This window comes from Nelusetta ayraudi, unplaced genomic scaffold (genome assembly GCF_046127955.1).
Source record: "Nelusetta ayraudi isolate G7.1 ecotype Tasmania unplaced genomic scaffold, CSIRO-AGI_Nayr_v1 ptg000132l, whole genome shotgun sequence".
NCBI lineage: Eukaryota > Metazoa > Chordata > Actinopteri > Tetraodontiformes > Monacanthidae > Nelusetta > Nelusetta ayraudi.
In genome coordinates this window covers 1,386,990-1,414,962 of record NW_027466182.1, presented here as the reverse complement: position 1 = coordinate 1,414,962, position 27,973 = coordinate 1,386,990, and the positions used below count along the sequence as shown (strand labels likewise).

The window sequence follows — 27,973 nt, the reverse complement described above, 5'->3', positions numbered from 1 at the left end:
CAATGAGGATATTGATCAAAAATAAAAGACCTGAAGTTGATCTGCAGCAGGGCTTCAGTTGGTTTCAGGTGCCGCCATCGAGCAAAGAGCAAGAAAGCTTCTGGAACGTGAGGCAAAACATGCCAAAAAGTAAAAGTATGTCCCATTTTCTGCTGATATGTCGAACAATCGGTGTCTTTGTACGGCAAGTAACTAGACAGGAGTGATTACAGGACTACGCTAGTAGGCGTGGCCAGGGGAAAAAGCTCCCGCGCTAACATTGGGGCATGAACGTCTTATCATTCCGGATTGTTCGTCCTGGATAACCTCAGGATGGACTTTTATCGCCTGGTGCCAATTTACTGCTCAAACACTCCATAAAGCAGCCTGTTTGTTTAATAACCCTCTGCCTCCCAGTACAATTGCTTTTAAAGACAGAACCAAAGACGCCTACTAATCACGTACTGAAGCAAACTACACAGCGTCGCTTCCGGGTCCCAATCCGACGTTTCGGGTGGGGGGGGGGGGAAACCCCCCAGGCGGCTTCGTCCCCGGACCTGTTTTGAAAAAAAAACCCCTTGCCTTCCGAACGGATGACGTGGAGTCTGGTGAGTCACATTTCCTTGTAAATAATTAACGTGAGCTTCATGCAAACCGGCCGCTGTGTTGAACGTGCCGGTTCCTCGGGACGGCCTGGGTGTGGCGCGCTCGTTCACCCCGTCACGTCTCTCCTGGTTACCCCGGCAACGGAGACGGGCCGCAGGAAAGGACTCCGTGTCCCAGAATCCCAGTCTTCCTCGCGCTCAAGCGACCTCTGTATCAATGCCCAGTCTGTTACGTGTGTGTGTGTGTGTGAGTTGGTGTGTGAGTTCACTTCCCAGGCAGTGTACATTCCGAGTGTGTGTTTGCATTCGCTTCCCCGTCCTCGACCGGTCCCGGCCTCGCTCCTACTTCTCGTCTTCGTCGCCTTCGCTCATGCTGCTGATGGAGGCCGACGCCCCCTTGGGGGAGGTGGGCGGCGAGGGCCGCGCGTTGTGCCAGCGGGCGGGCGGCGACGGCGGCGAGGGCGAGCGGAGTGGCGAGAGTTCGCGCGGGGGGCTGTTGGAGGGCGACTCCCGCGGGGAGAGGGCGTAAGAGAGCATCCGGCCGCTGCGCTCCTGGAACACCTGTTTCTGTGGAGACACACGCAACCGGCGGGACCGCGTCAGGGCCGGATCTGCAAAACCACAGGCGCTAACGTCGCTACGTATGCTATGCTATCAAAGGATTCTTTTCCTTACCCAGGTCCCGTCAGGCCCGAAGAGCTCCAGGAAGTTGCCGATGAACTCCCGGGATTTCTCCTCCCACTTCTGGATGAGGTCGTGGCTCTTCTCCTCCACGCGGTACACAAAGTGTTTGCTCTTCTCCTCCACGGTGCGGACCCGCTCCTTCATGCGGTCCACCTGGTTCTGCAGGCGGTACTTCTTCTCCTGAGGGTCGGGGAGAGCAACGGCACTCAGCACGTAAATTCTAAATTCTAACAGGTGTGTTTTTTTTAATGGCGACATCGTGGCTGCAGGATCAAATTACTTATCTTATAATGTAATTTTAAGAGTCGCTTATGTTTCATTTTTTTCTCTCAATTTTGTTGTGCAGCATCACATTCTCTTCCTTTGCCTCTATTTGTTGCCGTCCCATATGAAGTTTATTGTCTTTTCCTAGTTGCACACACTGATTAACCCCCTAATTAAGGAGTTTGAAAAAGAAAATCTAAGTTAAAAAATTAGATTAAGTTATTATAAGTTAGACGTACAGTTATTATTATTTGTAAATTGAAATTGAAATTCAATCAAGGTTGTTTTTCACAAACTACAACTGAGCACCAAAACAAATCTACAGTTCACACTGGAGGTTCATAAATCCGTTTCGGCCCGTAGAAATTTAGCTTTGCTCGCTTATTGCGCGTCTTGTCGCCGTCAACCTTCGTGTGGAATCAGCCTTACGTTGATGTAGCTGACGTTGAGCTCTTTGGCCGTGTAGCCACGCTGGAGGTTGCGTCGAGCGTAGACGTCGTAGTCGCGGACGATGCGGGTGATGATGTCGGACGTTGAGATCCCCTCCGTCCGCTGCGTAGGCACAAACATCCCTGGGAAAATAAATGTGGAAAAAATGGGAGTTTGGATGCAGTTAAGTTAACTGCAAAACACGCAGACTTCCTGTTTTTTCCCCGCCGCGCTCACCTGCCTCCTTGATGTGTTTGTACACGTCCTCGCTTCCTGCCGAGGAGTACGGGATATCGTCGTGGGCCACAAAATCGATCTGAGGGGCGATCAGAGGGGACACGCTGTACTGGGAAACTCTCACAAAATGTCCGAGATCGATGGACGCCAACCTTCATTGAGAAGCTTTAAAATAAATCAGGGTAAATCCTTTCAAAAGTGCATGAAATTCCCATTTTTACATGCACAGCAGATTATGAATCCCTCTAAATTGTAAATTTGTTATTAATATTGATAAATAATCAGTCATATATTTGAATAATAATTCCTATCCAGCCATAAAAGATTTGAGGCCACGCTCGTGAATTAAGCTTTTACTCTTCTCCACACTTGTACTTTTGACCTCTGTCACCTTGCTTTCACAGCACAGTTTCACGCACCGCTACGCTCCGACGGGTGCAAACCCGCTGACGTGCGCTCGCTCACCTTGTGTTTCTCCAGGAACTCGGGGCTGAGGGTCCAGGGTGCGTCTCTCACGATCTCGTCCACGTAGCGGCAGTGCCTCAGTGCCTCGTAGCGCTCCGTCTCCGTCATGACGGTGAAACCTTTGTACTTGTGAGTCAGCTCGTCGCTGCACACTGCATCCACACACACACACACACACACAGATGCACGTACGCAGAGTGATCAGACCTCACATGGAGGTGGATTTAGCGAGCATGTTTCCCCAGGTGGGGGCCCGTCCTACCTCCTACGATGAGGTAGGTGTTGGGGAAGAGGTTCTTGGCCTGCATGAGAGCCCGAGCGTGCCCAGAGTGGAAGAGGTCAAAGATGCCATCTGCGTAGACTCTGACCGGCCGGTCCACTGGAGGACAAAAAACAAAGTCAACAACTGAAGATTATATTCTTTTCATTGTCACGCTTGTTTTGCTATGATTGCACTACTGTTGTAGAACTGGAGATCGGTCTTGGTCTCGAGACCACTTTTTAAATGTCTCAGTGTCGCCTCAGACTTGGATCAAGAGCGGTCAAGACTCAGCAAACACTACAAGGACAAATAATAACGGAAAGGAATCCAGCTGTGGCCGTTTTAAGCTTTTCCTAGCTCATTTATTTCTTTAATTTTATGAAGCAAAGTTCTTTTTTTAAAAAAAGAATAGTTCAAAATAGTTGGCAAGGCAGCAAAATGTAAAAGAAAATTATTAGAAAGAGAAAGAAAGAGATGTTGCTGTTCGATTTAGAAGCAAACTTGAATTTAAAAAACATGCTGCTCATTTTTTCTTTAATATATAAAGTCTTATTCTCGAACTCTAAATGTCTCGGCCTCATCTCCATCTCCATCTCGGTACTCTCTAGCCTTGATAACGTCTTGGTCTCGGTCGGCGCCGTCTTGACTACACTGACTAGACTAACACTGGCACATCAACACGCGCCATCCTACCCGGGGTGCCTCTGCGGGCCTGAGTGATGGTGAGCTTCTCGTGGGGGGCGCGGCAGTCGCAGCTGGTCTCGCTGGCGAAGATGGCCGGCTCCGTCAGGGTCTGGCACAGAGAGAGGGAGCGAGGGAGCAAGTGAGTGGCGGTGAGACGGAAACACACACCTGCAGGTGTTCAACCCCCCCACCCCCACCCGGCAATTTTAAAATGGCATCGCAACATTACAGCTGGACTTTTCCCGGAAACTCCATTAAGGTATTGACCACGGCTCGATGGCTTGGCCGTTGCATATCGGGACGACGCACTGGGAGACTTGCGCTGCACTTAGCGTTACATCGATCGCTCTGCGCGTCACGTTTTGCACGTAACGTGGGAGGCAGCGGGTCAACAGCCTTCGTTGGAAGGCTCGCGAGCATCACGTGCATTATTACGGCAGAGCAGGTGCAGCAAACTAGGTGACATGGAGAGCAGAGGTCAATCCAGCTCATGCAGGCGCATAAAATGAAAGCAAAGATAGAACATGATGTGCGTTTGCATTTTCATTCTGTGCAAGAAATAAAATTTGTCTTTGTGTGCCATCTGTTGACTGCAGGGAATAGTCTCTGAATCTCATTCACACCTACGAAAGAGACTCGGCGCCGAAGCCGAGCGGGGAAAGTGTGGGAGTTTGAAAGGAGGACGGGAAACGCAGGAACAGATTTAGTCTCCCCGGACGAAACTGACACAATCGACGTTCCCTGGGGGAAAGTGGCAGCGTCACCAGGAACGGTTTCTTGCTCCGGGCACACAGCGCAAATAACCGCTTGCAAATACTTTCAAATCCTTTATCGCAAATCTAACAGCTGGGTCATTGGATTCTGAAATCCTTTTTTTTGGTTTAGCCACTGGGGGACCTGCGAGGCGGCACGGAAAGACGCAAAGCTCTCCTCAACTGTGGTCAGCGAGAGCTGATGAAATGCCTTTTTTTCCCCGTGGCCATTTCATTACATCATGCACTGGGAATTTATAGATGCAGGTTTTAATGAATAGGGCTGGATTTGTCAGTTGTGATTTCTGGCACTCCACAACTTCAAAAGGTGGTTAAATTATTTTGCCAAAGAGCAAAAGTGACCAGTCATGACACACATGCGGGACCTCCAGTCTGCACAACAGGCAGGTCACGGGAAGTGGGCGAGATTGTCAACACCGGTCCTCGTTGGCTGCCCTGCAGCAGCTCGGATATCCCGAACCAGCCGGTCGCTCGTCCTTCAGCAGGTGGATGCTCTCTTTGGCGCAATGCAATGGCGTGCTTTTTAACCATTGTGAATCAAGGGACATTGGCGTTCGAGTTTGTAAAATGCGAAAAACGGAGCTGGACCCCCGTTAGGTTGCATTTTAAAACAAAGCAACCCATCTCCCGACGCCTAGAAATCCACGTGGAAACAGTCACGAGGAGGACGCAGCCGCCCTCGCCCATCAACAGAATGCGCTGTTACGACAACAAAGGTCTGGTTAGGAAATCGCATAGTAATATCAGATGGTGAAGCTTAAAGAGCGTCGGGGCCTGTCGGGGCACATCGCCGGCAAAGCCCTGCCTGGCACATGCAAAGAACATCTGGCTTAAGGGGGGGGTGGGGGATTAAAGGGGCGGAGGAAGAGGAAGAGATGAGAAAACAACGGCAATAAGGACGGAGGCGGGACCGTGGGGAGGGCACCAAGGAGGGACGGGACCCCCCTCCCCCTTGCTGCCGCAGCCTCAGCAGGAGGTCCATGCCACACTGTCCCACCATGTGTGTGTGTGTGGACCCTCCCTGTGGGCCAATCCAACGTGTCCACTCAGCATTCTGTGCACAACCCGCACGGTGTTTCGTAACGCGAGAGGCTCCTGCTGCAGGATCCTTTGTACGCTCGCGTGTGCACACACACACACACACACACACACACACACACACCCAGACGCACACACACAGATGACATCCCAGAGGACACACGCTCGCACACAGCTCAAAGCGACCACCTACCGTGCGGGGATGAGGGCAGGTGTGTTCGAGCTCCTCCATGATGCCCAAACACTCCTGGGCCGTGTCTGCGCTGCCTCGGCCGTGTGACTCAGCATCAGTGAGACGCTGCCTCCTCGTCTCTGCTCTCCTCTCCTCACAGCTTCTCTGTTCTCCGTCCTCGTCTCTCTCCCCCGCCCTCTCTCTGCTCTACCTCCCTGACCTCCCCTCTCCTCATCTCCTCCTCAGCCTCATCCTCTCTGATCCCCCGCCGCAGAGAGGAGGAAGCAGCAGGGAGGCATCACTCCTGTTGTTTAAACGTGCCACAAGATGGAGAGGCCTCGTTTGAGGTTTCGGGGAATACACATTACGTTATTGCTGATATCAACTTGACGGACGCGCTGCATCTTCCTAACATAGTCAAGTCTCAACTCCTGTAAGCGAACTCCCCAAAATTTAGAAATGTCCAACCTTGCATGTAGTAGGGATGTCAACAATTAATTTTTAATTAATTAATTTAATTTTAATTGATTAAATTAAATTAGTCGCAATTAATGTAACATTTTTTACACTGTTTTTTTTTTTTGTTAAATGGCATGGTGTATACCTATATATCTGGAACACGTTGCTTTTAAACAACTTAAAAAAAAAAGAAATGCAACACATTAGAAGTCAACTTAAAGGCAGCGGCTAACTGTTGAAGGTGTTTTTTCTGATCTCTACCGTATAAATTGGTCACATTGGACCCTCAACATTATTTTAGGGTTAAATAATGTGTTCCTTACACATTTAGGTTCAATTACAACAGAGTGACAGTTTTTTTTTTTTTTTATTTAGTTGTGCAAAGATACGCAGTTGGAGTGAAAAATTATATATAATGGCTAGAATAAGGGACCTTTTGAACCCAGAGCTGAGTTTAACCACAACTGCTCTTGATCGCTCTACAAACAGAAGCAGCAGTATAAAATACTTAGTGGTCCCCGTCCCGTATTTATGGGCTGTTACATCCAAACAGATGTAACAAAGGAAACACAGTCACGTGTTACTTGTATGAGCAGCAAAAATAATTCAATACCCCTTTCCATTTAAAAAACAAACAAACAAACAAACAAACAACAGCAAAAACAACAACAATATCCATACCGCCCTATGACTTTGATGAGCTTGTGGCTCGTCGTTGCATTTTACGATCTTTGTCCGCCGAGCCGACGAGCTCTCACCATGGCGACAGAAAAGAGGAGAAAGCTCCCGACAAACGGGCCAATGGGAGGCGAGGCTCCGGCTGTCTGGCAGTATGAGCGGACGTGATTGGCGGCGGGATCCATAGCGCCATCAGCGAGGTGAGGCGGCTGGCCATCACACATCGGTTGCATCACTGTGTGGCTTTTGTTTATGAATTTGCGAGCATGTGTGTGTGTATGTGTGTGGCTTCCCAATTCGCAGCGTGACTCGGCTACTGTCTCAACGTGATGTCTGACTCGACCAGTGCTGAGCCGTTCTAACTGCCATCATACTGGAGTCGGGGGCGGGGTTTAAGCTTTTATTTTGCTAAACTAAACCCGAGATTTTCACTATTTTCAGTATGATTTAATAATTTCGGAAAGCTTTGCCATGAGGTGCAGTTTTGTGAGCAGTCCTAACTTGTACTCATTTTACACATTTGGTATTAATTTTGTTGACTTGTTTAAACTGCACACAATATTCAACGACGACAACAACAACAACCAAACAACAACATTGTTCTGATTTTTCTATTCTCTCTATAGCAGTCTGGGTAAACCGTCGGCATATATTTCAAAAAAATTGAACGATTGAATAATTATGGCTATAAATATTCAACGGTCAAAAACACTAATCAAATTTGAAGAAAAATAAATACGTCGAGCAAATGTGCCTCACCTTCGTTTGTCTCCTCCCGCCACAAAAAGGCGCAACAGCTGTGCAACAAGAATGCGCTCTGAAGCGCCTCTGTTTCACCATGATGTCCAAAAAATCCGAACGGTCGCGTCAAAACTTTAGAAGCGCTTTACACTTTACGCCCCCTGCCTTTGATAATTAGTCCAAGGGAGGAGTTTGGTTGCCTTTTGTTCCGGACACACGGACGAAGCGACAAAAGTGCGACTGTGCAGATCATCGGATTGGCTACACGCATCGCTGATGAGAGGCGAAAACTATGGGTCACGGCCCATTTTAGTACACCCCCCTCCCCTACAGTACGCCATGTGGTTATTAGGTCACATGAGCCACGTTGTAACGGATCATAATAGTAAACATTGATATAAAGCGTACAAAACCCCGCATAAAAATTGTTCAAGTGATCTAAGCTCTTCAAAAGTGACAATATGCCTTATTTATGATACAATGGAACGCATATAACCAGCGTTTTTTAAATGACAAACAAAGCTTCTGTTGCCTTTGTTGTGCATTCTACCGTCTCAGTGGCCCCAAACTGAGACAGAAGCGCATTGTTCCCTCAGAACTTGACCCGTAACTGTATTGCCACCCAGTGGACAAATATAGGAACTTCCGCGTAAAATGTAATTGGCGGAGCGCGCTGTAATGTCACTTCCGGCATATGACATTCCCCGGGAAGACGATTTGGCGCGCGGACTGTGCTGTTGTTGTGTTCGCCCGTCGTCGCATCGAGCTGCTGTCAAACGAGCGAGACAAAACTACAATTGGAGTATATGGCGCCGGTGTCAAATCCCGACAAAGACCTGGAGAGTCCTGGAGGCGGTGAGTCCTTGTTTGGTGACGTTTTCGGCCTGAATTATATCGAAGGGTTGCAAAGAAACGTCGGCTAACATGTGAGCTAGCTTGCCACCACGGGCGATAAGGACAATACTTCTATGCGTGTTCACCTTGCTCTGGTCAAAGTGGTGTTTTCTTTCGGCACATACACTATAAACACTAAATGACGACGAGAGAACCGGTATTATTTGTGTTGCAGTCAAGACCGCACCAACCGAGTCCAAGACATTAGCAAGACTAGAGAGTATCGAGCTCGAGACAAGTGCGGAATGCTGTATAAGTGCGGTCCCATTTACAGTTTAGCATTTCCAAGACCAAGACATTTGAGGTTCGAGACCAAGACAAGACCAAGGCTTTATATATCACTGAAATAAACAATAAAACAGAAAAAAAATGACCAGTATCTTTACAAAAAAAAAAAAATAAAAAAAAATCAAGTTTGCTTCTAAATCGAATAGCGCATTTCTTTTCAGCAAGGTGTCTTTTAATCGTTTTCTTCTACATGTTGCTGCTTTGCCAACTATTTTGGGCCTAACATTGCGTCATAAAATTAAAAAACAAATTAACTGGAAATATGGGGGCAGTGTGTTATTCTAGGTGTCACAAACAAAAGAGCGTAAAACGGCAGCAGGTGGATTCTTTTCCGTTATTATTTATATCTATATTGTAGCGTTGGCTGAATCTTGACTGGTCTTCATTAATATTTCCGAGTCCGCCCAGTCAAGGCTGCTTTTGCATCACTGTGTCAACCTCTCCTCTTCCTCCTCAGACGATGGGAGCGATGCCTGCGGTTTGGCTAAGTCTCGCTCCAGAAGGGAGAAGAAGGAGAAGGTGGGGAGGAAGTCTGCGCTGGAGCAGCTCAAGAAAGCCAAGAAGGGAGAGAAGATCAAGTATGAGGTGAGAATCGAGCGATTAGTGAGGATGAATGGTGCATTTTGATAAGGTTTTGGAAATACAGCAAAATTCATGTCCATATGTGTCTTTAGCCAGTCAGCGAATGCCTCAAAATCTCCATATTTTATGACTCCTTTGGCTTTTTACTGCCTTCCAAAGTGGTTTGTCTTACGATTCCTCTGTTAAGTCGAGACTGAAGTTTGTTCTGACTTATAAATATAGCAACCGTTCACATTTTCCAGGTAGAGAAGGTAACTAGTGTGTATGAAGAGGTCGACGAGCAGCAGTACTCAAAGATGGTGCAAGACAGACAAGAGGACGACTGGATCATTGACGATGGTGAGTCACCTGCCCAGGGCGACATCGTCACTACTGTGTCTGAGCGGCGAAGTGGTCTGATTCGATTTCCGTCCCTCAGACGGAACGGGATATGTCGAGGACGGGAGAGAAATCTTCGATGACGATCTGGACGACGACGTTGTAGAGAACAGCAAAGGTAAAAACATTGCACGGCAGTGTTGGCCTTTTTTTTCTTTCTTTCTTTTTTTTTGGGTGCACCTTCCGTTTTAAAAGAGAGATATTTTCCATGAAATGCTTGCAGGGAAAAGTACTAAAGGCCCAAATGCCAAGAAGAACATGAAGAAGCCGGTCGTGGCCAAGCCCAACACCATCAAGAGCCTTTTCATGAACAGTAACGTCAAAAGGCCTGCAGAGGTGTGTTTCTGTTTGCATGGCTGAGAGTATCAAGCATCTCAAATCAAGGAGCAATTGTTATTCATGCTCTTCATTGACTGTCTTTTGCAGAAAGATGTTGACTTGTCCAAAGATGATCTGTTGGGCGACATCTTACAGGATCTGCATTCTGAGGTGAGTGTAAAGACCCACTGTGGAACCCCTCCCCATCACTGCCGAAAACCTTGTGTTAGCAGCGCAGAGTAACACCTTTTTTTGCAATGGGTTTTCTGTTTCTCTCAGAAAACAAGCCACCTGTCTCCTCCACCTGTCATCACTCTCAAAAAGAAGAAGTCTCTTGGGTCACCCATGAATCCGTTCTCCGTCAAACCCCAGATTCCAAAGGTATCATTTAAGTCAAAAAATATTATTTTTTCAAATTATTTTTTTTCAAGGTTTTACAGTATTTTTGTGTGCCCTTTCTGGAAACGCAGGAGTCCCCATCAGCTGCAGGGTTGAAAGCCAAAGTTATCAAGCCGCCCCCCTCTGAGCAGCCCCTCAAGTCTTCTGCTGGCCACCGTCCACGCCTCACCTCACCAGCTCCTCCTGTGGAGAAACAGAAGGCAAAGGTGGAGGAGCCCAAAGAAGAGGAAGGTAATGACGACTGAGGTTCATGCGGGTTCTCATTTTAGCAGCTTTTTTTTCACGCTAACACTTTTCCCAGTGAACGACACCCTGGAATTCGACGAGGTGGATTTTGATGAGCCCATGGAGGTTGAACACGAGGAGGAGAAGCCTGCCGTGAAAGAGGAGCCCATGCCGAAAGCAGTGGCGCCTGAGATTTCGGTCAAGGCGGAGCTGAAAGCAGAACCCCAAGACCCCGTCTTGATGTGAGTCTGTTAACCTTATGTGTTTCCATCACTTGAAAAAAACGAAATAAAACGAAGAAACTGTAAAATAGGCAGGTTTTAGCATCTCACTGACTTTTCAGGGACGGACGCATCGGAAGCTCCTGGGGACAAGAGGAGGAAGACGGAGCCAACGAGGCTCCTGTGGAGGTGCAGGTCGACTCCAGCCAGCTCCCCCTGGTGGAGGGGCCTGACGGGGAGCAGGTCTTCCGCTTTTACTGGCTGGATGCCTTCGAGGAGCCGTTCAACCAGCCAGGTAGGGCAAGAAAACACCCTAGCCGCCAGCATGGACGTCTGTTCCTCTGCCTTTCAGTCCTGGTTGAAACAGTCCTCCTGTTTGTCCCATAATCTAGGTGTCGTGTTCCTCTTTGGAAAAGTGTGGATAGAGTCGGCCCAGTCTCACGTCAGCTGCTGCGTCAGCGTGAAGAACATTGAGCGAACTATGTACCTCCTGCCTCGCGAATACGTAAGTCTTCCTTCCAAGTGTGAGCGCATACTGTTCCCCTAATGCATATTAGGGGATAAATAAAAGGAACAAAAACAGAAGATCTCATTTCTGAAAAAGTGTTTTGTAATTAATTTGCCCGGGTGTCCGTGAACAGAAAGTCAATCCCAAGACCGGCGAGGTGTCCGACACCCCTGTGGGAATGATGGATGTCTACCAAGAGTTCAGCGAGCTCTCGGAGAGGTTCAGGGTCATGAAGTTCAAGTCCAAGGTGAGAAGCTAGCGAGAAGGCCGTGCGCAGCTCCTGCAGAGCCGGAAGACGTGACAAGATTTTAACCGACGCTCGTCTTCCTTCCTTGTAGAAAGTCGAGAAGCACTACGCCTTTGAAATTCCCGATGTGCCCAGTCAGTGCGAGTACCTGGAAGTCAGATATTCTGTGAGTTTTCCATATGCTTGCACAGGAGTTGTGGTAAATGTGGTAAATGTGGTAAATGTGGTAAATGATAACCTCTATATCTACATAACTATCTGCATTTTTAGGCTGAGTACCCAGCTTTGCCAACTGACCTCAAGGGGGCAACATTTTCACACGTATTTGGCACCAACACTTCCTTCCTGGAGCACTTCCTCCTCAGCAGGAAGATTAAAGGTCCCTGCTGGCTGGACATCAAAACGCCACGTAAGGAGGGAGGACACCACTTCATCCAGACTTTGGATCATAAATGAATATAAACTGACCCAACGGCCCGCTTTTAATTCGTCTGTTCAACGTGTCCATTTTCAGAGCTGATGAGCCAGCCGATCAGCTGGTGCAAGGTGGAGGCGCTGGCCCTCAGGGCCGACCTGGTCACGGTGATCAAAGACCTGGCCCCTCCCCCCGTCACTGTCATGTCCATCAGCCTGAAGACGGTCCAGAACCCCAAGACCCACCAGAATGAGGTCAGAACCACCACATCAATCACATTGTGATTCCATTCGCTTCATTTGTTCAGCCTGACTTCAGTCCAGACACGACGATGATGATCTTGTTGCTCCCCCTGCAGATCGTGTCTCTGGCTGCTCTGATCCACTACCAGTTCCACATGGACAAAGCCCCACCGCGGCCTCCCTACCAGACTCACTTCTGTGGTCAGGACATTTCACCTTAATGCTGTGAATTGCAGAAATGTGGGATATGTAAATGTTGGAGACCTTTTAATGTGTCATTTTTTCCCCACAGTGGTCAGCAAACCGGCCGACTGCATCTTCCCGTACGACTTCAAAGACGCCGTGAGGAAGAAGGTGAAGTTCAGTTTTCCTTTTCTTTGCATGTCACATCTTCTGGTTAGGAACAGAATGAAATCAGTTGGAATGAAACATGTTGCTTACATACAGTTAGCTTGGGATTCCAGTATATAAATTAAAATCAAGTGGAATATAAAATACTTGATGTGCACACTTTTTTTACCGGTCACTTTTTAGTCACTTGGGTCAAAAAGTGGGAGAAAATGAACTACAAATATGTATGAGGCATTGTTTTATTGCTTTTTTTCAAGACAATTTTGCAGATTTGTACATAATACAAACAGTATGAATGGCTGCTCCAGTACTGAAGATACTGATGTCTCTCTTTTCTCAGAATGGTAAAGTGGAGATAGCGGGGACGGAGCGCACTCTGCTTGGATTCTTTCTGGCCAAGATGCACAAAATCGACCCAGATGTGCTGGTGGTGAGTAGCTGACTTTGCTGCCCTGCAATTCTCTCAGCATAACATCAATTGACAAAGTTATATACAAAGATTTCAAAAGAAAAACCAAACACCAGGAAGCAGAAGCTTGATTTGGAAGAATTAGCTGAAAGAACAGAGACATCTTATAGACAGCCACCAGTGTATAAATCCTTCTCTCGTGCCCTGCAGGGTCACGACATCTTTGGTTTCGACCTGGAAGTGCTCCTGCAGAGGATCAACGTGTGCAAGGTGCCACACTGGTCCAAGATTGGACGCCTGCGGAGGGCCAACATGCCCAAACTAGGAGTAAGAGGAGCGACAATCCCCACCATTTGCGTTAATTCCTTTGTTTGATGGGCGATTCCTGTGTTCGGCAGGGGCGAAGTGCCTTTGCTGAGAAGAGCGCCACCTGCGGCCGCCTGGTGTGCGACGTGGAGATCTCGGCCAAGGAGCTGATTCGCTGCAAGAGCTACAGCCTGACGGAGCTGGCCACTCACGTGCTGAAGGTGGAGCGGGCCATGGTGCCTCAGGAAAACATCAGGAACCTCTACGGGTGAGTGCAGGTGCAGCCCTCGCAAATAACTTTAATTCGTGGTGTATTTTTTACTTTATATATTTATTTATTTATTTTTGGCTCGATAGCGACTCTCCTCACCTGCTCTACCTGCTGGAGCTGACGTGGATGGACGCCAAGCTCATCCTGCAGATGATGTGCGAGCTCAACGTGCTGCCGCTGGCGCTGCAGATCACCAACATCGCCGGCAACGTCTTGGTAGAAAAACAACAGCATTTTATTCTCGTTGAACCGACGGCGCAAGTTACAGGAGGCAAATCTTAATGACTTCCGTGCCCTTCCCCTGGCAGTCTCGCACACTGATGGGCGGCCGCGCGGAGAGGAACGAGTTCCTCCTGCTCCACGCCTTCACAGAGAAAAACTACATCGTGCCCGACAAGCCGTCCTTTAAGAAGACCCAGCTGGAAATGGTACGGCAAACGACGAGACGGTAAACCGGTAGCGCGCAGTTTAAAGGCACGGTCACGTGACAGGCTGCTCCCTCTGGCTTCGGCAGAACGACGGGAACGAGGACGTCGACGCTGGGAAGGGCAAGCGGAAGAAGAAGGCGGCCTACGCTGGAGGCCTGGTGCTGGATCCCAAAGTTGGTGAGTCTGATTTTCAGTTCGTAATATCTCCAGTTTCACCCGTGTGTGTGCATGCGTGTGACTCTCTGACTCCGTCACGTCGTAGGTTTCTACGACAAGTTCGTGCTGCTGCTCGACTTCAATAGCCTGTACCCCTCCATCATCCAAGAGTTCAACATCTGCTTCACCACCGTGCAGAGGGAGGCCTACAACGCCAAGAAGAAGAAGGAGGTTAAAGAAAAGAAGCCCACAAAAAGTCATTGTGGTGTGTTTTTTTTTAAATCTGAGCTCACCTCCGAATTTTCTTTTTTTTTTTTTGCTTCTGTGGCGACAGGAAGACGAGTCAGAGGAGGTGCCGGAGATTCCCGATCCGAACCTGGACATGGGAATCCTGCCCAAAGAGATCCGGAAGCTGGTGGAGCGTCGCAAGCAGGTCAAACAGTTGATGAAGCAGCAGGACATCAACCCAGACGCGTACATGCAGGTAGGCCATTGCGCCGACATCTCCTCAGCGTTTAATCTCACACCTGGCGCCTTACTGACGTGTGTGCGTTTTCCTGACAGTACGACATCCGGCAGAAGGCCTTGAAGTTGACCGCCAACAGCATGTACGGCTGCCTGGGCTTCAGCTACAGCCGCTTCTACGCCAAGCCGCTGGCCGCCCTGGTCACGCACAAAGGCCGTGAGGTGAGTCAGACCAGCGGCCACGCTACAGCAGAGGCGGGCCACCTGGTGGCCAAGTGCTCGCTGTGGCCACCCCATGCCGGTGGTATAGTTTGACTAAAACAGCTTACACCTCCACACTACAGCATCTCAAGTCACAGTTTTTGTTGATTAATATGCAGTTTATTTATTTTTCTTTCATTTTTTACACATACACTGACTTGCTAAATGATATGGATTCTGTACTCAGGGAAAAAGATACTCAAAAAAAGACATTTAATGTAAACCTGGCCCCTGGACAGTAGGAACAATATAAAGCATTCAATACATACCAACAACTACATCAACAATTAAAATAATAACATAAAAACAGTCATGTCGACACTCCAGGTACCTTCTTATTGCCACTCCTTTGTGATGCGTGATCTCACCTCAGCCATCCCAAGGAACATTTTCTATCTGTCACTGGCTCTCAAAACCCTGATACACGCAGTAATAAGTTTTTACATTTGCAGAAAGTTGAACGACTAGGCACATAAAAGTAGCTTTATTCGGGTCTATTTGACCACAAGAGGGCACTCTTACGCCACTTTTGTGGCATGCCTGCCCGCCTGCCAGTCTATCTGTTTTCACTCCCAACATATTATTTATAATTGCCTATCACTTCGCTCTTGTCCCTTCCCTGTTATACAACATAATCCTGTAAAGATGATTATGTTCTATTAATAATAAGGGCGCGAGGTCAAAGATATCAGCGGCACAGTTGTCCCTGTTGTCCAGCAAAAACAAACGGCACACATGCGTGCGCACTCACACACACACACACACACACACACACTAGTGGCGCGCACACACGCCCCGGCAAACCGGCGCAGCGGCGCGCGTTTTGCATGACATAAACTGCTAAATCAGAAGTCTGTAATGGAACACCCCAACAGCCACCCGTGTCGCTGGTAGTACTCGTGTTCTTTTAATGAGCTCGGCGGCGCACACGCACGGCGAGCGGAGGCCTCGGGGGAGTCCTTCATTAAGATCCCTTACACGCTCATTGTGAGAGCTAATAGAGGGCAGGGCTGTGTGTGTGTGTGTGTGTGTGTGTGTGTGTGTGTGTGTGTGTGTGTGTGTGTGTGTGTGTGTGTGTGTGTGAGTGTGAGTGTGTGTGTGCGTGTGCGTGTGCGTGCGCGTGCGTGTGTGTGTGCGTGCGTGTCATTTTGTCAGCACGTTTGTGCCTCCAGTCATGCTCGCCGTTTGGCTGACGGAGCCACATTTTTCAAAGGTGCACATTTGATTCGTGGGGACAGCTGCGAGTTCCTCCCTTTGCTCACTTGTTGGGTCTTTGTCAAAACGGCGGCACAGTGGAGCACACTGCGGCCGTGCCGCTCCGACCGGGTCGTCATCAAGCGTCAAGAGAAGACATTTGATGCATCTTCTGGGGGTTATTGTGCCTTAAAATTATTTGTTAACAGCAGTTTTTCTAAACAAAAATTCATACTGTTTGTTGCACCGCCAATGAATTTTGCAGCATTCTCGCAGAGGCTGCGTTCAGATAGCAGGCAAATCTGATTTGAATGAGATTCGCCTGCTCAAATCTGGTTTTTATGGCTGGCTGTCCACACTGTTTTTAGCAAGTGTCCAAATGGGATCTGGCTCTGTTCAGACTGGTCCACATTATTGACCGATCAGACAAGTCGCTGTTGCAACAACGTCGGAGCAGAGGCGTCGGAGCAGAGGCGTCGGAGCAGAGGCGTCGGAGCAGAGGCGTCATCCAGCGTCGTGTACTGTGTGACGTCATATTATTGCGACAGCGACAAAAACTAAATGGACGTCGTGTAGAGTGACGTCACGGACGGTCAAAACTGATCGGTGTGTTTGGAGCTGTTCAGACAAATCTGTCCAAATGCGATTTGAAACCACCTCCCGTGGGTGGTTCCAATCCGTTTTGCAAAAATCGGATTTCATGTGATTTGTGACTGTTCAGACTACAAAAGAGCCATCCGGTTTCAATCTGGATGGGCTAAAAATCGGGATTGAACGCGGCCATAGATGCACAAGGCTTAGAGTTGGAAATCTCACGCGTCTACGTTGCAAAGCTCCGTTCCAAAAGCGTTTCCCGATCAGAGCAACCCATCGGCGAGCTGTCAGCGGTGACACAGGCAAGGAACCCAGTTCCGCTAGCTGCCCGTGAAAGCTTTAAAAGGAAAAAGAACGGCAAGTGATTACTAGCCTCCGCTAAAGCGATTGTGTGGACAGACACACACGGTGTTTTTGTCCAGTCACTTGCCAGGTCGTTTCGAAAGGGGTCGTTTCCCCTTTCCGACCATTTCCCATTGGCCTCTTTCACAGATGGATGCATGGAATAAATGCGTCAGGCTTAGGGAAGCGTCCCGTCTTGCGCGCCAGGTCAAAGTGCAGAAGACTCGAGCGTGCAACATTTTTTTTCTCCCTTTATATGAAAATGTCATAGCTGCAATCTCGTCACACTGACGTGTCCGCGGTCCGGTAAGTCAAATATCCACGATTTACCCTGAGATGATTAGATGATGCACGGCGTTCATTGCTGTCGAGATGTCGACTGCTGGTCCAAAAACGGCGCATTTTGAGTTTCAGCTTCAATTTGTTGAAATTTATTAGGACTAGAAGAGAAGAAAATATTTGTGAAGAAGAAGAGGGGCCTCGCTGGAAGAGCGCCAGCCCTCAACGTCGCCCTCCGCCGGGGTGGAGATGGCAGGAACCTCCCCCTTCCCACCTCTCCCTCCCAACGATCTCCTGTTTGTTTACCAGGTATCCACGACGCGGGGCGCTCCTCTATTTATACCGCGGCTCGCCCGGCGGTGTCGTTGAGCGTAATTTATTGCTGCGTGAGGTCTATGTCGGAGCATGAATTTATGACGCATTCTGATGAAAGCCTTTTGCGCGGAAGCCCCTCGAGTGGACCGTGACAAATTAATCCTCCCTCTTCAGGTTTAGAAACGGTTTGTGTAACCGACGCGGATACTTTGAAAAAAAAAATTCTCCAGATGGACTGATTTTTTTTTTTTTTTTTCCAATCGGAGTCATTTCAGCGCGCCCGGTTGCACTTCCAGCAGTTTCATCAAAACGCATTGGCTTAATCGAGTTTGAACAAAGCCCTAAAGTTGAACGTACGCCAGTCGGCAGTTTGGTGTCCAGCTGCCAGACCGCAGTCGGCTGGTCTTGACGGCCAGAATGCCTTTATTATTTTTTTCCATTTGTTTTTGCGCGTTTACTTGAGGTTGCTGCCCTCTGCGGGTTCGCGTCGGGCTCAAATTAAACCCCCGTCTTATTTATTGCGTTTGCACTCTAGTTACCCTTGGTGATTTAGGAGGCTTTTTATTTTAGCCGCCTGCGCATCCGCTTCCCCCCCAAGCGAATGCACATGTTCTCTTTGTATTTATTGATTGGCTTAGCATCTCGTCTTTCTCTCACCCCTGTTTTTAAACGAAGGTCCAAATCCTCCTCCGGCTCCCCCTCCCCTCTCCCGCATCCCGCTAGCGGCTTCTCCTCTGATCGGACCTGCCAAGCTTGAGAGTGGAAAGCCCCCCCCGAACCTCCTCCCACCAAAAACGGACACCGCAACATCCCACTTCTGATTTGCGTGCCTCCCTTGAACGCACCTCGCGCCATCGGCCCGCTTGCATGTGTCGACGGCCGCGCACAAGTGCTCCTCAGCGAACTCTGCCCTTCGTCGGGATGGCGGTGGCGGTGGTGGTGGTGGTGGTGGGACCATTTGTTGTGGCCCTACTGTGTCCTGGTATGCGTGGGTATTAAAGGGCGGGATGATGGGTATTAAGAAGAAGGTGAGGGTTTAGAATTACACGGCCACAGATTGATGACCACCACCGTCCCTGCGAGCCCCCCTCGGCGTTATTTCGGGTCCTTTTGTATGTTGGCCAGAGAACAGTTGGGGCGAGGAGGAGGAACAGATAACTTCCAAACGCGCAGTTGCGGCCCGATAAACGCATCCGCGCGTTAGGCTGTTATCGCCGTGCCGGGTTCTGACAAAAGCCCAAGAAACGGGCTCGAAATAAAAAAAAAAAACAGCGACGCTTTCCGCGAACGCTCCTGGAAATCGGCCGGGGGCAAATCGCAAAGGCGGTGTTAATTTCCGATGCGGGTGTTAACGGCTGCAGTCGTGTCTGTTACCAGCCAAAGGCAGCTCACAGGCTCTCCCTCCTTTTATTTTTTTAATTTTTTTTTTTGTTCCGGGGGCCAAGTTCTCAGCTTCTCCACGGTGGATTTGAGTGTAAGAGGGGACACGGAATCACATTTCGTGGGACACCACGATGGTTCCCCAGAAACAAGACAGTAACACAGCAGTGTCCGACCCGAGGCGTCGGAAAACACTTTTGTCACCGTGACGCTCTGCACACTTCCGAAATTTAGTTTGCCTAGCCTCCCTAAAAAAAACGCTCTGGTAAAAGTAAAAGCACTAATTCACCTCCTTGACTCGAGCACGAACCAACCGTAATCACTAATAGTGATGACCAGTGAGCCCATTATTGGAGGGTTTGCACTTTTAATGACAGTAAGTATTTTTATGTTTTTCTCTGACCACAAAGCTGAGGTGCTTTCGGGGGGGGTCTCCTTCTACAATATGATCCACTTTTATATGACTACATAACAGCAGAGTTCACATAGCTCCACTTCAAGCAACAACACCTTTAAGTAATCCATAATTACTTTTAACAGAATTTGTATCTTTTAAACACTTTTAAACAAAATGTAACCAGCATTTTCTTTCCAATCTAAGACATTTGTGTCAGGAGTTAAGGTAAAAAGTCGTCTGAAAAATAAATACTCAAGTATAGCACAGAACAAAAAAAAAAATCTGCTTAAGTAACTCCCCACCCTGTGATGTACACGTGCGCATGCACGTCCACCCTTTGTGGTTTTGACATAGCAGCAGGGGCCGGTGGAAGAGGCCGACGGTTACTGAACACAGATTAGTTTGAACTTTTGACCCGTTTGCCAGCAAATCTGACAACGCTTAGCAGGTGTGTGTGTCTGTGTGTGTCGACCAGCCACTCCGCTGTAATTGAGTCTCTGCCCTTGTGTTTAAAAACAGCCCGGCGGCGGCGGCAGCGTCATTGACATTATTGGGCGGCATGCGGAGCGAAGGATACGGCCGGGGCTCCTGTAAACGTAGCTGGGTGGAGAGGTCAAAGTTCGCTCGGGGTTAAACCCCGGCGTATGCGCGCCCGCGCGTTTGTGTGTGTGTCAGTGTCAGAATGCGTGGCGCTGTAATGAAGCGTAAGTAAATATTGTTGCACCCCCTGCGTGTTTCCCATTCGCCCCCCCGTACCGTTCCTCTTGTCTCGGGAATCGCAAATCATTTCCCGGAATTAGACGCAGGAATAACTGGACGTGGTTGCCAGGGCCGAGGGTGTAAAGGGCGTTGTTGCCCCGCATTTGTCTCATCTGGGCTCTTAATCACTGCCACTAACTCAGAATCGCGCGGGTCATTTTTACATTTCCCTGAATTAGCCGTAAGTAACCGTAAGCCGTGTGTGTGTGTGTGTGTGTGTGTGTGTGTGTGTGTGTGTGTGTGTGTGTGTGTGTGTGTGTGTGTGTGTGTGTGTGTGTGTGTGTGTGTGTGTGTGTGTGTGTGTGCGTGCGCGCATGGGAAAAGGGGGGCTCAGTGTTTCCACGGCCTCCGCGGTCCTTTTAAAGAGCTGGCTTTGCTCCTGATATCAGTGGACTTAACAAATAGTCACATGGGAGCGCCGGCGCCGCTATTTTGGCTGCGGCAGCTCGTCTACGGGGGCCGACAGAGGAGAGTGCCCCCCCCCCCCTTCCTCAAGGACCCCCCCAACCCCCTCACCAACCCGTCCCCACTGCAGCTTTAGCAACACCTACTAATGAGGACATGCGAGAACTGGCTAATGGCAGGGATTATAATTTGTTCACGGATTGATTTGGACACAAGGTGTCTCTGCTGGGGCTACCGGCGGAGCTGTAAACGAGTGGATCATTAGCGCGCGGCCTGAACCTGCGGGTCCGACCCGGGCAAGGAATCTCTAGCTGCGTTTCTCTAGCTGCGTCTCTGATACAGTTTTTCGCAAAATAAAAGCAATATTTGTAAAATTTTGACAAACACAATTGCGATTTGCAGGCGTTTCCATTGAATGGTGTGAAGCGCATTCGCCGTAATTCCTGTGAAATCTCATCCCGCGAGACCCCACTTTGAGGGGGGTGGATGTACAAAACATTTTACGATAAATCTGCATTTCGATGATGTCCTCCTCCTCCTCCTGTCCAAACATGATGCGCCATTTTCACTTTGAAGTGAACTGGTCACATGACCCCGTACGTCACATCCGCCGACGTGTAAATGCGAAAAAAAAGTGTTTCCATAAGACTTTTGCCATCTACCTCAAAAGCCATACGTCTGAAAAACCACCTGTTGAGCGCATCAAAACCTCTTTCGCAGCAGCTGTGCTAGGCTGCGCTAGCCAAAGGTTCGCTCTGCTACCGCGCAAAGTTGTGCTCTGGATGATTTTCGTCTTTCACCGTGGAACACACCCGGAATTAGCATTTAGCCTTGTGGCACAGTTGTGCTTTACCGTGGCCACCGCAACAGTATTCGCTCCAGTGTAAGAACTTGTTGATTATTTTGCCACCAGAGAGAGTCTCTTCCAGCAAGCGAAGCCCCCTTACACTTGATTGACGAGACAGGAGGGTCGCTATTATGGCCGCGTTATTTCTGATGTGTGTGTGTGTGCGTGTGCGTGTGCGTGTGCGTGTGTGTGTGTGTGTGTGAGAGAGAGAGAGAGAGAGAGAGGATCTCAGACGGTTATATTAAATCAGACGCGGCTTTACAACAGCTTTACCCTCCCAGTAGCAGCCATGACAATACAACTATGGCATCTCCCAGGACAGGTGGTGTGTGTGTGTGTGTGTGTGTGTGTGTGTGTGTGTGTGTGTGTGTGTGTGTGTGTGTGTGTGTGTGTGTGTGTGTGTGTGTGTGTGTGTGTGTGTGTGTGTGTGTGTGTGAGAAGAGGATTAGGGCCACAAGGAGAGTTTAAGAATAAGTTGAAATTTTGTGAATGAAATAGAAATTTGGGGAAGAAAATTGAATTTCAAGAATAAAGTGAAAATTTCGAGAATAAAGTTGAAATTTTGAGAATGAAGTCCAAATTTCATGATTAAAGTGTAAATTTGTAAAAAAAAAATGTTTACTTTAAAATGTAAACTTTAAAAAAATCTTCTCTGTAATATTTTTCTTCTTTTTCTGGCACAAATCCTCTTTCGTTGAATCCAGTCATGTAGCCAAATGGAGAGAAAAAAATAGAAATTGCCCAGTGTGCAGTGCACAGAGGTTTGCGCAGCACAACAGAGATTGCGGTAAACAAGGTTTCAGCCTTGAGACTTTTGTTGTGCGTTTGTATTTGTGTGTGTGTGTGTGTGTGTGTGTGTGTGTGTGTGTGTGTGTGTGTGTGTGTGTGTGTGTGTGTGTGTGTGTGTGTGTGTGTGTGTGTGTGTGTCTTCCCAAATACCCATCTTACACCCTCCTGCCTGGGGGCTGACAGCCGAGCGTCCCTTCACAGGTGTTCCTTGAGTTGACTGACTGTCATCCCAAAATGTTTTTCTGCCCGACGCTTCTCAAAAACAATCGTCTTTGGTGACACAGTCCCTCTTTTATTTCTTCATGTATTTATCTATTTTTTTTATTTTTTTTTACACAACTCCCCGCATGAACCGAGGTTAATTAGTTTCTTTGTTGCCGCTCATCAACGCCCGCGTCAGCTTTTGTTTTTCGTTTTAAAAAAAATGTTTTTTTTTTGTTTTAATCTAAAAATGACAGCCTGACAAACGGGGATAAAAAGGCTCTCTTGGGGGAGGGAGGCTCCGGGATGTTCGGCCCCACTCGGGCTCGCACGACTGAGCGACACGATAACGAGACGCGCAAATCCCAAAGCGACGAGGCCGACAAATGGCTGAGCGGCAGCTGCGAGCGGAGAGAAGCTGCCGCGGCGCTTCCGCCTCGGCGCCGATCGTCGACGACAGAAATCGCGTTTAAAAAAAAATTGAAGTGGCGCGCTGAAAGATGGCGTTTGGCTCACGGTCCTCGTACTGTATATAGGGGCTGCTTGGGGGTGAGGTCGAGTCATTAAGACGGAAAGGATTGACATTCATCTGACCCCCCCGCCCCGACCCTCCACCCTCCCTGGAGACTCTGTGTTGATTTATGTATGTATTTATAAACGTCCCTCAACACAAAGACGGCGTGGAGTTCAAACGAGAGGTCCCTCCGCGCGGCTCATTCCATAAAGTAGCTCGTCCTTCTCCGGCTGACAGCGGCGCATGGAAAATGTGTCTAAATGAGTCCCCACATCAATTACATCAACGCGTTCGCACCTCGCCTCCCGCCGAACCCCCGCGTCTCTTTCCCACATCCCTCCATTCATCACACGCCCCCCACCCGTCCCCAGGCTCCGCCCCCTGCTGGCCCGGAGCTCTGCCCTCACTCGCACTGCCCCCGGGATCCATGAGATCCCGATGCGGGTTGGTTAATTGGACAATTTCCGACGAGTCGAGATGGGATTTTTTTTTTTAATTGTGATTGTGAAATAAGTGTTAACCGTCACTCAATGGCAAATAATGCACTGATGGTTTATAAAACTTTGCCTATCCCTGCCTCTGCATAATTTGACTGTCTTTTGCATTTGCTTATCTATCTATCTATCTATCTATCTATCTAGCTATCTATCTAAAAAAAAAAATTTTTTAGTCTTTACGATTCCAAATATGCATAAGAATTTATTTGGCTCCCCCTGTTGGCTTTATTTTGATTTTTTTGCAAGATATTTGCAATATTTTGGGATGGCACCACCGAGTGACCTCACCACTGAGCACTGAGAGTGTTTTCCCTGACTTGCAGCCAGCAGCACTAACATTTTGTTAGCATGAAGCTACATACATCTTGTCTGGACACTTTAAAGACCAACGAGAAGGAAATGTGGATTTTGTCTCCTGCTTTGTGTGTGTCTGTGTGTCTGTTGCCGCAACCTTGACCTTGACTTTGGGGCTGTTCTGTGTATGATCTCCCCCCCCCCCCCCACAATCAGTGGTATGTGGCAGCCCATAAAGCATGCTTAAATCCCACTCTAGTTTCAGGGAGTGGAACAGCCCACCGCCACACACACACACACACACACACACACACACACACACACCCTGTGCCCTGGCCCCGCCCCTTCCTCACACTCTGAAATAGCCGCGTCCTTGTACCCGCGCTGAGGACCCGGTGCGATTCGGGGTGTGTGTGTGTGTGTGGCTGAGGTTGATTGAGGAGCAGATTGCTGGTGACAGCTCGCGCCACGTTCCATCTCTCTGAGAGAGAGAGAAAGAGAGGGAGAGACAGAGGGAGAGAGAGAGAGACCAACTCTGACCTCCGCTCCCCCTGAACCCCCACCTGTTGGGATCCCTCCGCTGCCCAGATCTCTCTCTCTCTCTCTCTCTCTCTCGCTCTCTCGCTCTCTCGCTCAAACACACACTCACACACACTCACACAGAGTGGGCAGCCTGCGTTAACAGAATTCTCATTTGTCCGTCACTCACTCAGCGGGTGATGAAGGCCATTATGAGTCATTATCTGTGTGTGTGTGTGTGTGTGTGTGTATGTATGTGTGTGTGCGTGCGTGCATGCCTGCCTGTGTGTGTGTGTGTGTGTGTGTGTGTGTGTGTGTGTGTGTGTGTGTGTGTGTGTGTGTGTGTGTGCGTGCGTGCGTGTGTGTGTGTCGCCCGACTGTGAGACCCGTGTGGGCTGAAAAGACGCCAGTCACAGCACACTCTCATAATTGCCCTCTTAGTCAATTATCCCCCATTTAAAAGCAAGTCTCTCGCTCCGCTGCCGTGTCCACACAAATCACACACACACACACACACACAAACACACACACACACACACACACACACACACACACACACACACACACACATGCACGCAAAATAATGTCTCGGAGTCACGTCTAATCATTGTTTATTGTTTGTTTCCCAGTGATTTATTTGTTTTCACTGTGTAGATGTCAGAAATTCTGTGCGTTGACAGTGTTTTGTTAATGCCATATGTGCGCTCTCTCTCTCTCTCTCTCTCTCTCTCTCTCTCTCTCTCTCTCTCTCTCTCTATCTCCTCTCTCTCCAGATTCTGATGCACACCAAAGACATGGTGCAAAAGGTGAGCGCCTCAGTCGGCAAAGTGTTGTAGATGGCGAAGGTCGTTTGAAACGTGCCCTTCATTGCACAAAGGAGTTATTAGAATTACACGTGCAGATAAATTCAGGAACGTCGGTTAAATTTAAAATTAAGTTCCAGTATGAAAAAGAAACGTACTCAGGTCCAACTTCTACAGTAGTTTTTATAAGGTTCCACATCTGTGTCTTGTCTGGCAGATGAATCTGGAGGTCATCTACGGAGACACCGACTCCATCATGATCAACACCAACAGCAGGTCCCTGGAGGAGGTCTTCAAACTCGGCAACAAGGTGCGAAGCCGTGACTGCGGCGACTCGGCGCCGGGGGCCGTCGGATTAACCCGACTTCCTTCACACGCTCTTTGACCCTCCACCCCCCCCAGGTGAAGGCCGAGGTGAACAAGCTCTACAGGCTGCTGGAGATCGACATCGACGGCGTCTTCAAGTCCCTGCTGCTGCTGAAGAAGAAGAAGTACGCTGCCCTGGTGGTGGAGAACCACGGCGAGGGGCGGTACACCGTCAAGCAGGAGCTCAAGGGCCTGGACATCGTCCGCAGGGACTGGTGTGACCTGGCCAAGGAGTGCGGCAAGTAGGTCACAGATGGTGGAGGCGAGAGGAGACGCGAGAAATAAAGGCGGAATCTCCCATAAATAAAGGCGATACCCCGCAACTCACGTCCTCTCCCGCGTTCTTGCAGCTACGTGATCGGTCAGATCCTGTCGGACCAGAGCCGCGACGTGATCATGGAGAACATCCAGAAACACCTGGTGGAAGTGGGGGAGAAAGTAGCGGCCGGAGAGATCCCGCTCAACCAGTACGAGATCCACAAGGTGACGATAGAGACTTCTGTAGAGCTCCTTCCATCTATTTGTCTGCTTCATCCCTTTGGAGCAGCGTATAAATAGCCGATAGAACCAAGATTCACATTTTACTGCAATGCTGTTTATTTATTTCTACCACTGTCTACACTGTACGTACATACGTACGTGTTAGAAAAAAGTGTTAATCAACTAGAATTTGGAATCTCAAGAATTTAAAATATAAAATGTGTGTCAGTTATTTCACACCCGTTTTGTTGACTACATAATTTCATGTGTTCAGTCACAGTTCTGATGCCTCCAGTGAGAACATACAATGTAAATGGTCGTGAAAATGAAAGAAAACCTAATTAAATGAGAAGAAACATTTATCAAAACTTTTTTTCTCAGAACTCAACACGTATGACCAGTCTTAATTTGATGTGCTCTCAGCATTGCCAGACAACTTCTATTAGCTGTTTAATCTGAATGTTTTTGTTTTTTTTGTTTTTTTTACTGCGTTTTATTACTTCAGCAGGACAAAAACAAAATACCCGTTTAGTTTGCCAAAGCTCTCTCCCTCTTCCTCAGGCACTCACCAAGGACCCTCAGGATTATCCAGACAAGAAGAGCCTCCCTCACGTCCACGTGGCTCTGTGGATCAACTCTCAGGGGGGTCGTCGGGTCAAAGCTGGAGACACGGTCTCCTACGTCATCTGCAAGGTTGGGGCGGGGGGCTTTGGGAGAATTTGTCTATCCAGTTATTTTATTCATCTGTGCATATTTTAAATGCAGTCGCTCACCGACCCGGACTTGCGTTTCTCTCTCTCTCAGGACGGCTCCACGCTGACGGCCAGCCAGAGAGCCTACGCCCTGGAGCAGCTCCAGAAGCAGGAGGGTCTCGGCCTGGACACTCAGTACTACCTGGCCCAGCAGATCCACCCCGTGGTGTCCCGCATCTGTGACCCCATCGAGGGCATCGACGCAGTGCTGATAGCCACGTGGCTCGGTAGGTTTTACAGATTAATGTTGCATCAAAAACGTGTGACTGAAAGTTAAATGAAGGATTTTTACATCAGCTCAAATTACACCAAGTAATAAATGCTCTGCCATTTGGTGCCTTGGGACATGTGGGACTATATAAAACAGAAGTAGTAATGAGAAGCAGCTTCCCTTTCACAGGTAGCCCTAATCCCTCTTTATGTGTGTGTTAGCATTAGCCACAATTCCTGCTTTTATAGCCCGTTGACAGCTGAGGCTGCCAAATATAGAAAATGCTGTCACGTCTGATTTCACAGGAGCCAAGTAAAAGCACAAAGTATGTGTCACTTGCTGCGTTTCCATTACAGTTTTTCGCAAAATAAAAGCGGTATTCCATTGAATGGTGTGAAGCACATTAGCCGCAATTCTCGTAAAATCTTGTCCTGCGAGATGTACGAGAATAATGTTTGCTTTTGTTTGCTCCGTTTGTTTGCTGTCAAGAATGGTTGTTATATTTTTCTCTTTGATTTGATTCGATTAGATTAGATAGTCCGTCTCCTCCTCCGTCCAATCATAACGTGCCATCTTCACTCGAAGTGAACTGGTCACGGGACCCCCTTACGTGACGTGTAAATGCGAAAAAACTGTTTCCATGACACTTTTGCGATGTACCACTCTATTGATACGTCCGAAAAACCATATTTGAGAGGTTTTATGAAGTTTTGTTGTTTCCATTTGCAGTTTCTATTGCGATATTTAGGTTTCGCGCAACTCTAGGGCTCATGGAAACACGGCGTCTTTCTTTCGTGGACGCCGTTGCAACGGTCGGAAAAAGCTTTGGAAATGCAAAGGCGTTAAACCGTCTCCGATCTGTGTCCGATCCAGGCCTGGACCCGAGTCACTTCCGCTCTCAGCACCAGTACCAGCGGGAGGAGGAGGCGGACAGCATGCTGGGCGTTTCCCTCCAACTCACAGACGAGGAGCGCTACAAAGACTGCGAGCAGTTCACCTTCGCCTGCCCCGAGTGCGGCACCGACAACGTCTACGACGGCGTCTTCGAAGGAACCGTGAGTGGAACACGCGGGCCGCGCAAAAAAATCCTCCCATGACCACACGACTACATTCTGCACTCAAAGGCAAATGGTGAAAAAAAAAGATGATTGCAAAGCTGTAAAGCCAGCAAATTCTGCAGGACCGAGGTCGACCGCTTGCA

The 27,973-nt window shown here is 48.7% G+C and overlaps 2 protein-coding genes across 6 annotated transcripts in view; one reads left to right on the top strand and one right to left on the bottom strand.

The window, feature by feature from the left end:
• Positions 1-702: 702 nt before the first annotated feature.
• On the bottom strand, positions 703-7,618 carry pcyt1ba (phosphate cytidylyltransferase 1B, choline a). 3 transcript variants are annotated; one of them, XM_076051120.1, is made up of 8 exons: positions 7,489-7,618; positions 3,619-3,718; positions 2,926-3,042; positions 2,664-2,815; positions 2,199-2,277; positions 1,962-2,104; positions 1,260-1,448; positions 703-1,151 (listed from the first exon to the last, which is right to left on the bottom strand). In XM_076051120.1, exons 1-8 carry the CDS (start codon positions 7,567-7,569, stop codon positions 927-929), a joined length of 1,086 nt encoding a protein of 361 aa, XP_075907235.1. In that variant the 5' UTR covers positions 7,570-7,618; the 3' UTR covers positions 703-926. The 3 variants fall into 3 exon arrangements, with proteins under 3 accessions (XP_075907235.1, XP_075907236.1, XP_075907237.1); XM_076051121.1 differs by having other exon boundaries at positions 703-1,145; XM_076051122.1 differs by lacking the exon at positions 7,489-7,618 and adding an exon at positions 5,614-5,776.
• The window catches only part of pola1 (polymerase (DNA directed), alpha 1), a 139,680-nt gene continuing 119,233 nt past the window's right edge, over positions 7,527-27,973 (top strand). For all 3 annotated transcript variants that reach the window (XM_076051116.1, XM_076051114.1, XM_076051115.1), the window contains exons 1-33: positions 7,527-8,325; positions 9,110-9,237; positions 9,477-9,573; positions 9,653-9,730; positions 9,836-9,948; positions 10,039-10,101; positions 10,210-10,311; positions 10,401-10,560; positions 10,631-10,796; positions 10,898-11,070; positions 11,168-11,280; positions 11,417-11,530; positions 11,622-11,696; positions 11,801-11,939; positions 12,045-12,199; positions 12,304-12,388; positions 12,480-12,541; positions 12,879-12,968; positions 13,158-13,274; positions 13,346-13,521; positions 13,611-13,740; positions 13,833-13,952; positions 14,039-14,129; positions 14,215-14,339; positions 14,443-14,592; positions 14,673-14,795; positions 24,934-24,966; positions 25,181-25,273; positions 25,366-25,571; positions 25,680-25,812; positions 26,371-26,502; positions 26,614-26,788; positions 27,646-27,827. In XM_076051116.1, the coding sequence (XP_075907231.1) occupies positions 8,277-8,325; positions 9,110-9,237; positions 9,477-9,573; positions 9,653-9,730; positions 9,836-9,948; positions 10,039-10,101; positions 10,210-10,311; positions 10,401-10,560; positions 10,631-10,796; positions 10,898-11,070; positions 11,168-11,280; positions 11,417-11,530; positions 11,622-11,696; positions 11,801-11,939; positions 12,045-12,199; positions 12,304-12,388; positions 12,480-12,541; positions 12,879-12,968; positions 13,158-13,274; positions 13,346-13,521; positions 13,611-13,740; positions 13,833-13,952; positions 14,039-14,129; positions 14,215-14,339; positions 14,443-14,592; positions 14,673-14,795; positions 24,934-24,966; positions 25,181-25,273; positions 25,366-25,571; positions 25,680-25,812; positions 26,371-26,502; positions 26,614-26,788; positions 27,646-27,827 (3,948 nt within the window). In that variant the 5' untranslated portion in view covers positions 7,527-8,276. The remainder of the gene's footprint in view (positions 8,326-9,109; positions 9,238-9,476; positions 9,574-9,652; positions 9,731-9,835; positions 9,949-10,038; positions 10,102-10,209; positions 10,312-10,400; positions 10,561-10,630; positions 10,797-10,897; positions 11,071-11,167; positions 11,281-11,416; positions 11,531-11,621; positions 11,697-11,800; positions 11,940-12,044; positions 12,200-12,303; positions 12,389-12,479; positions 12,542-12,878; positions 12,969-13,157; positions 13,275-13,345; positions 13,522-13,610; positions 13,741-13,832; positions 13,953-14,038; positions 14,130-14,214; positions 14,340-14,442; positions 14,593-14,672; positions 14,796-24,933; positions 24,967-25,180; positions 25,274-25,365; positions 25,572-25,679; positions 25,813-26,370; positions 26,503-26,613; positions 26,789-27,645; positions 27,828-27,973) is intronic.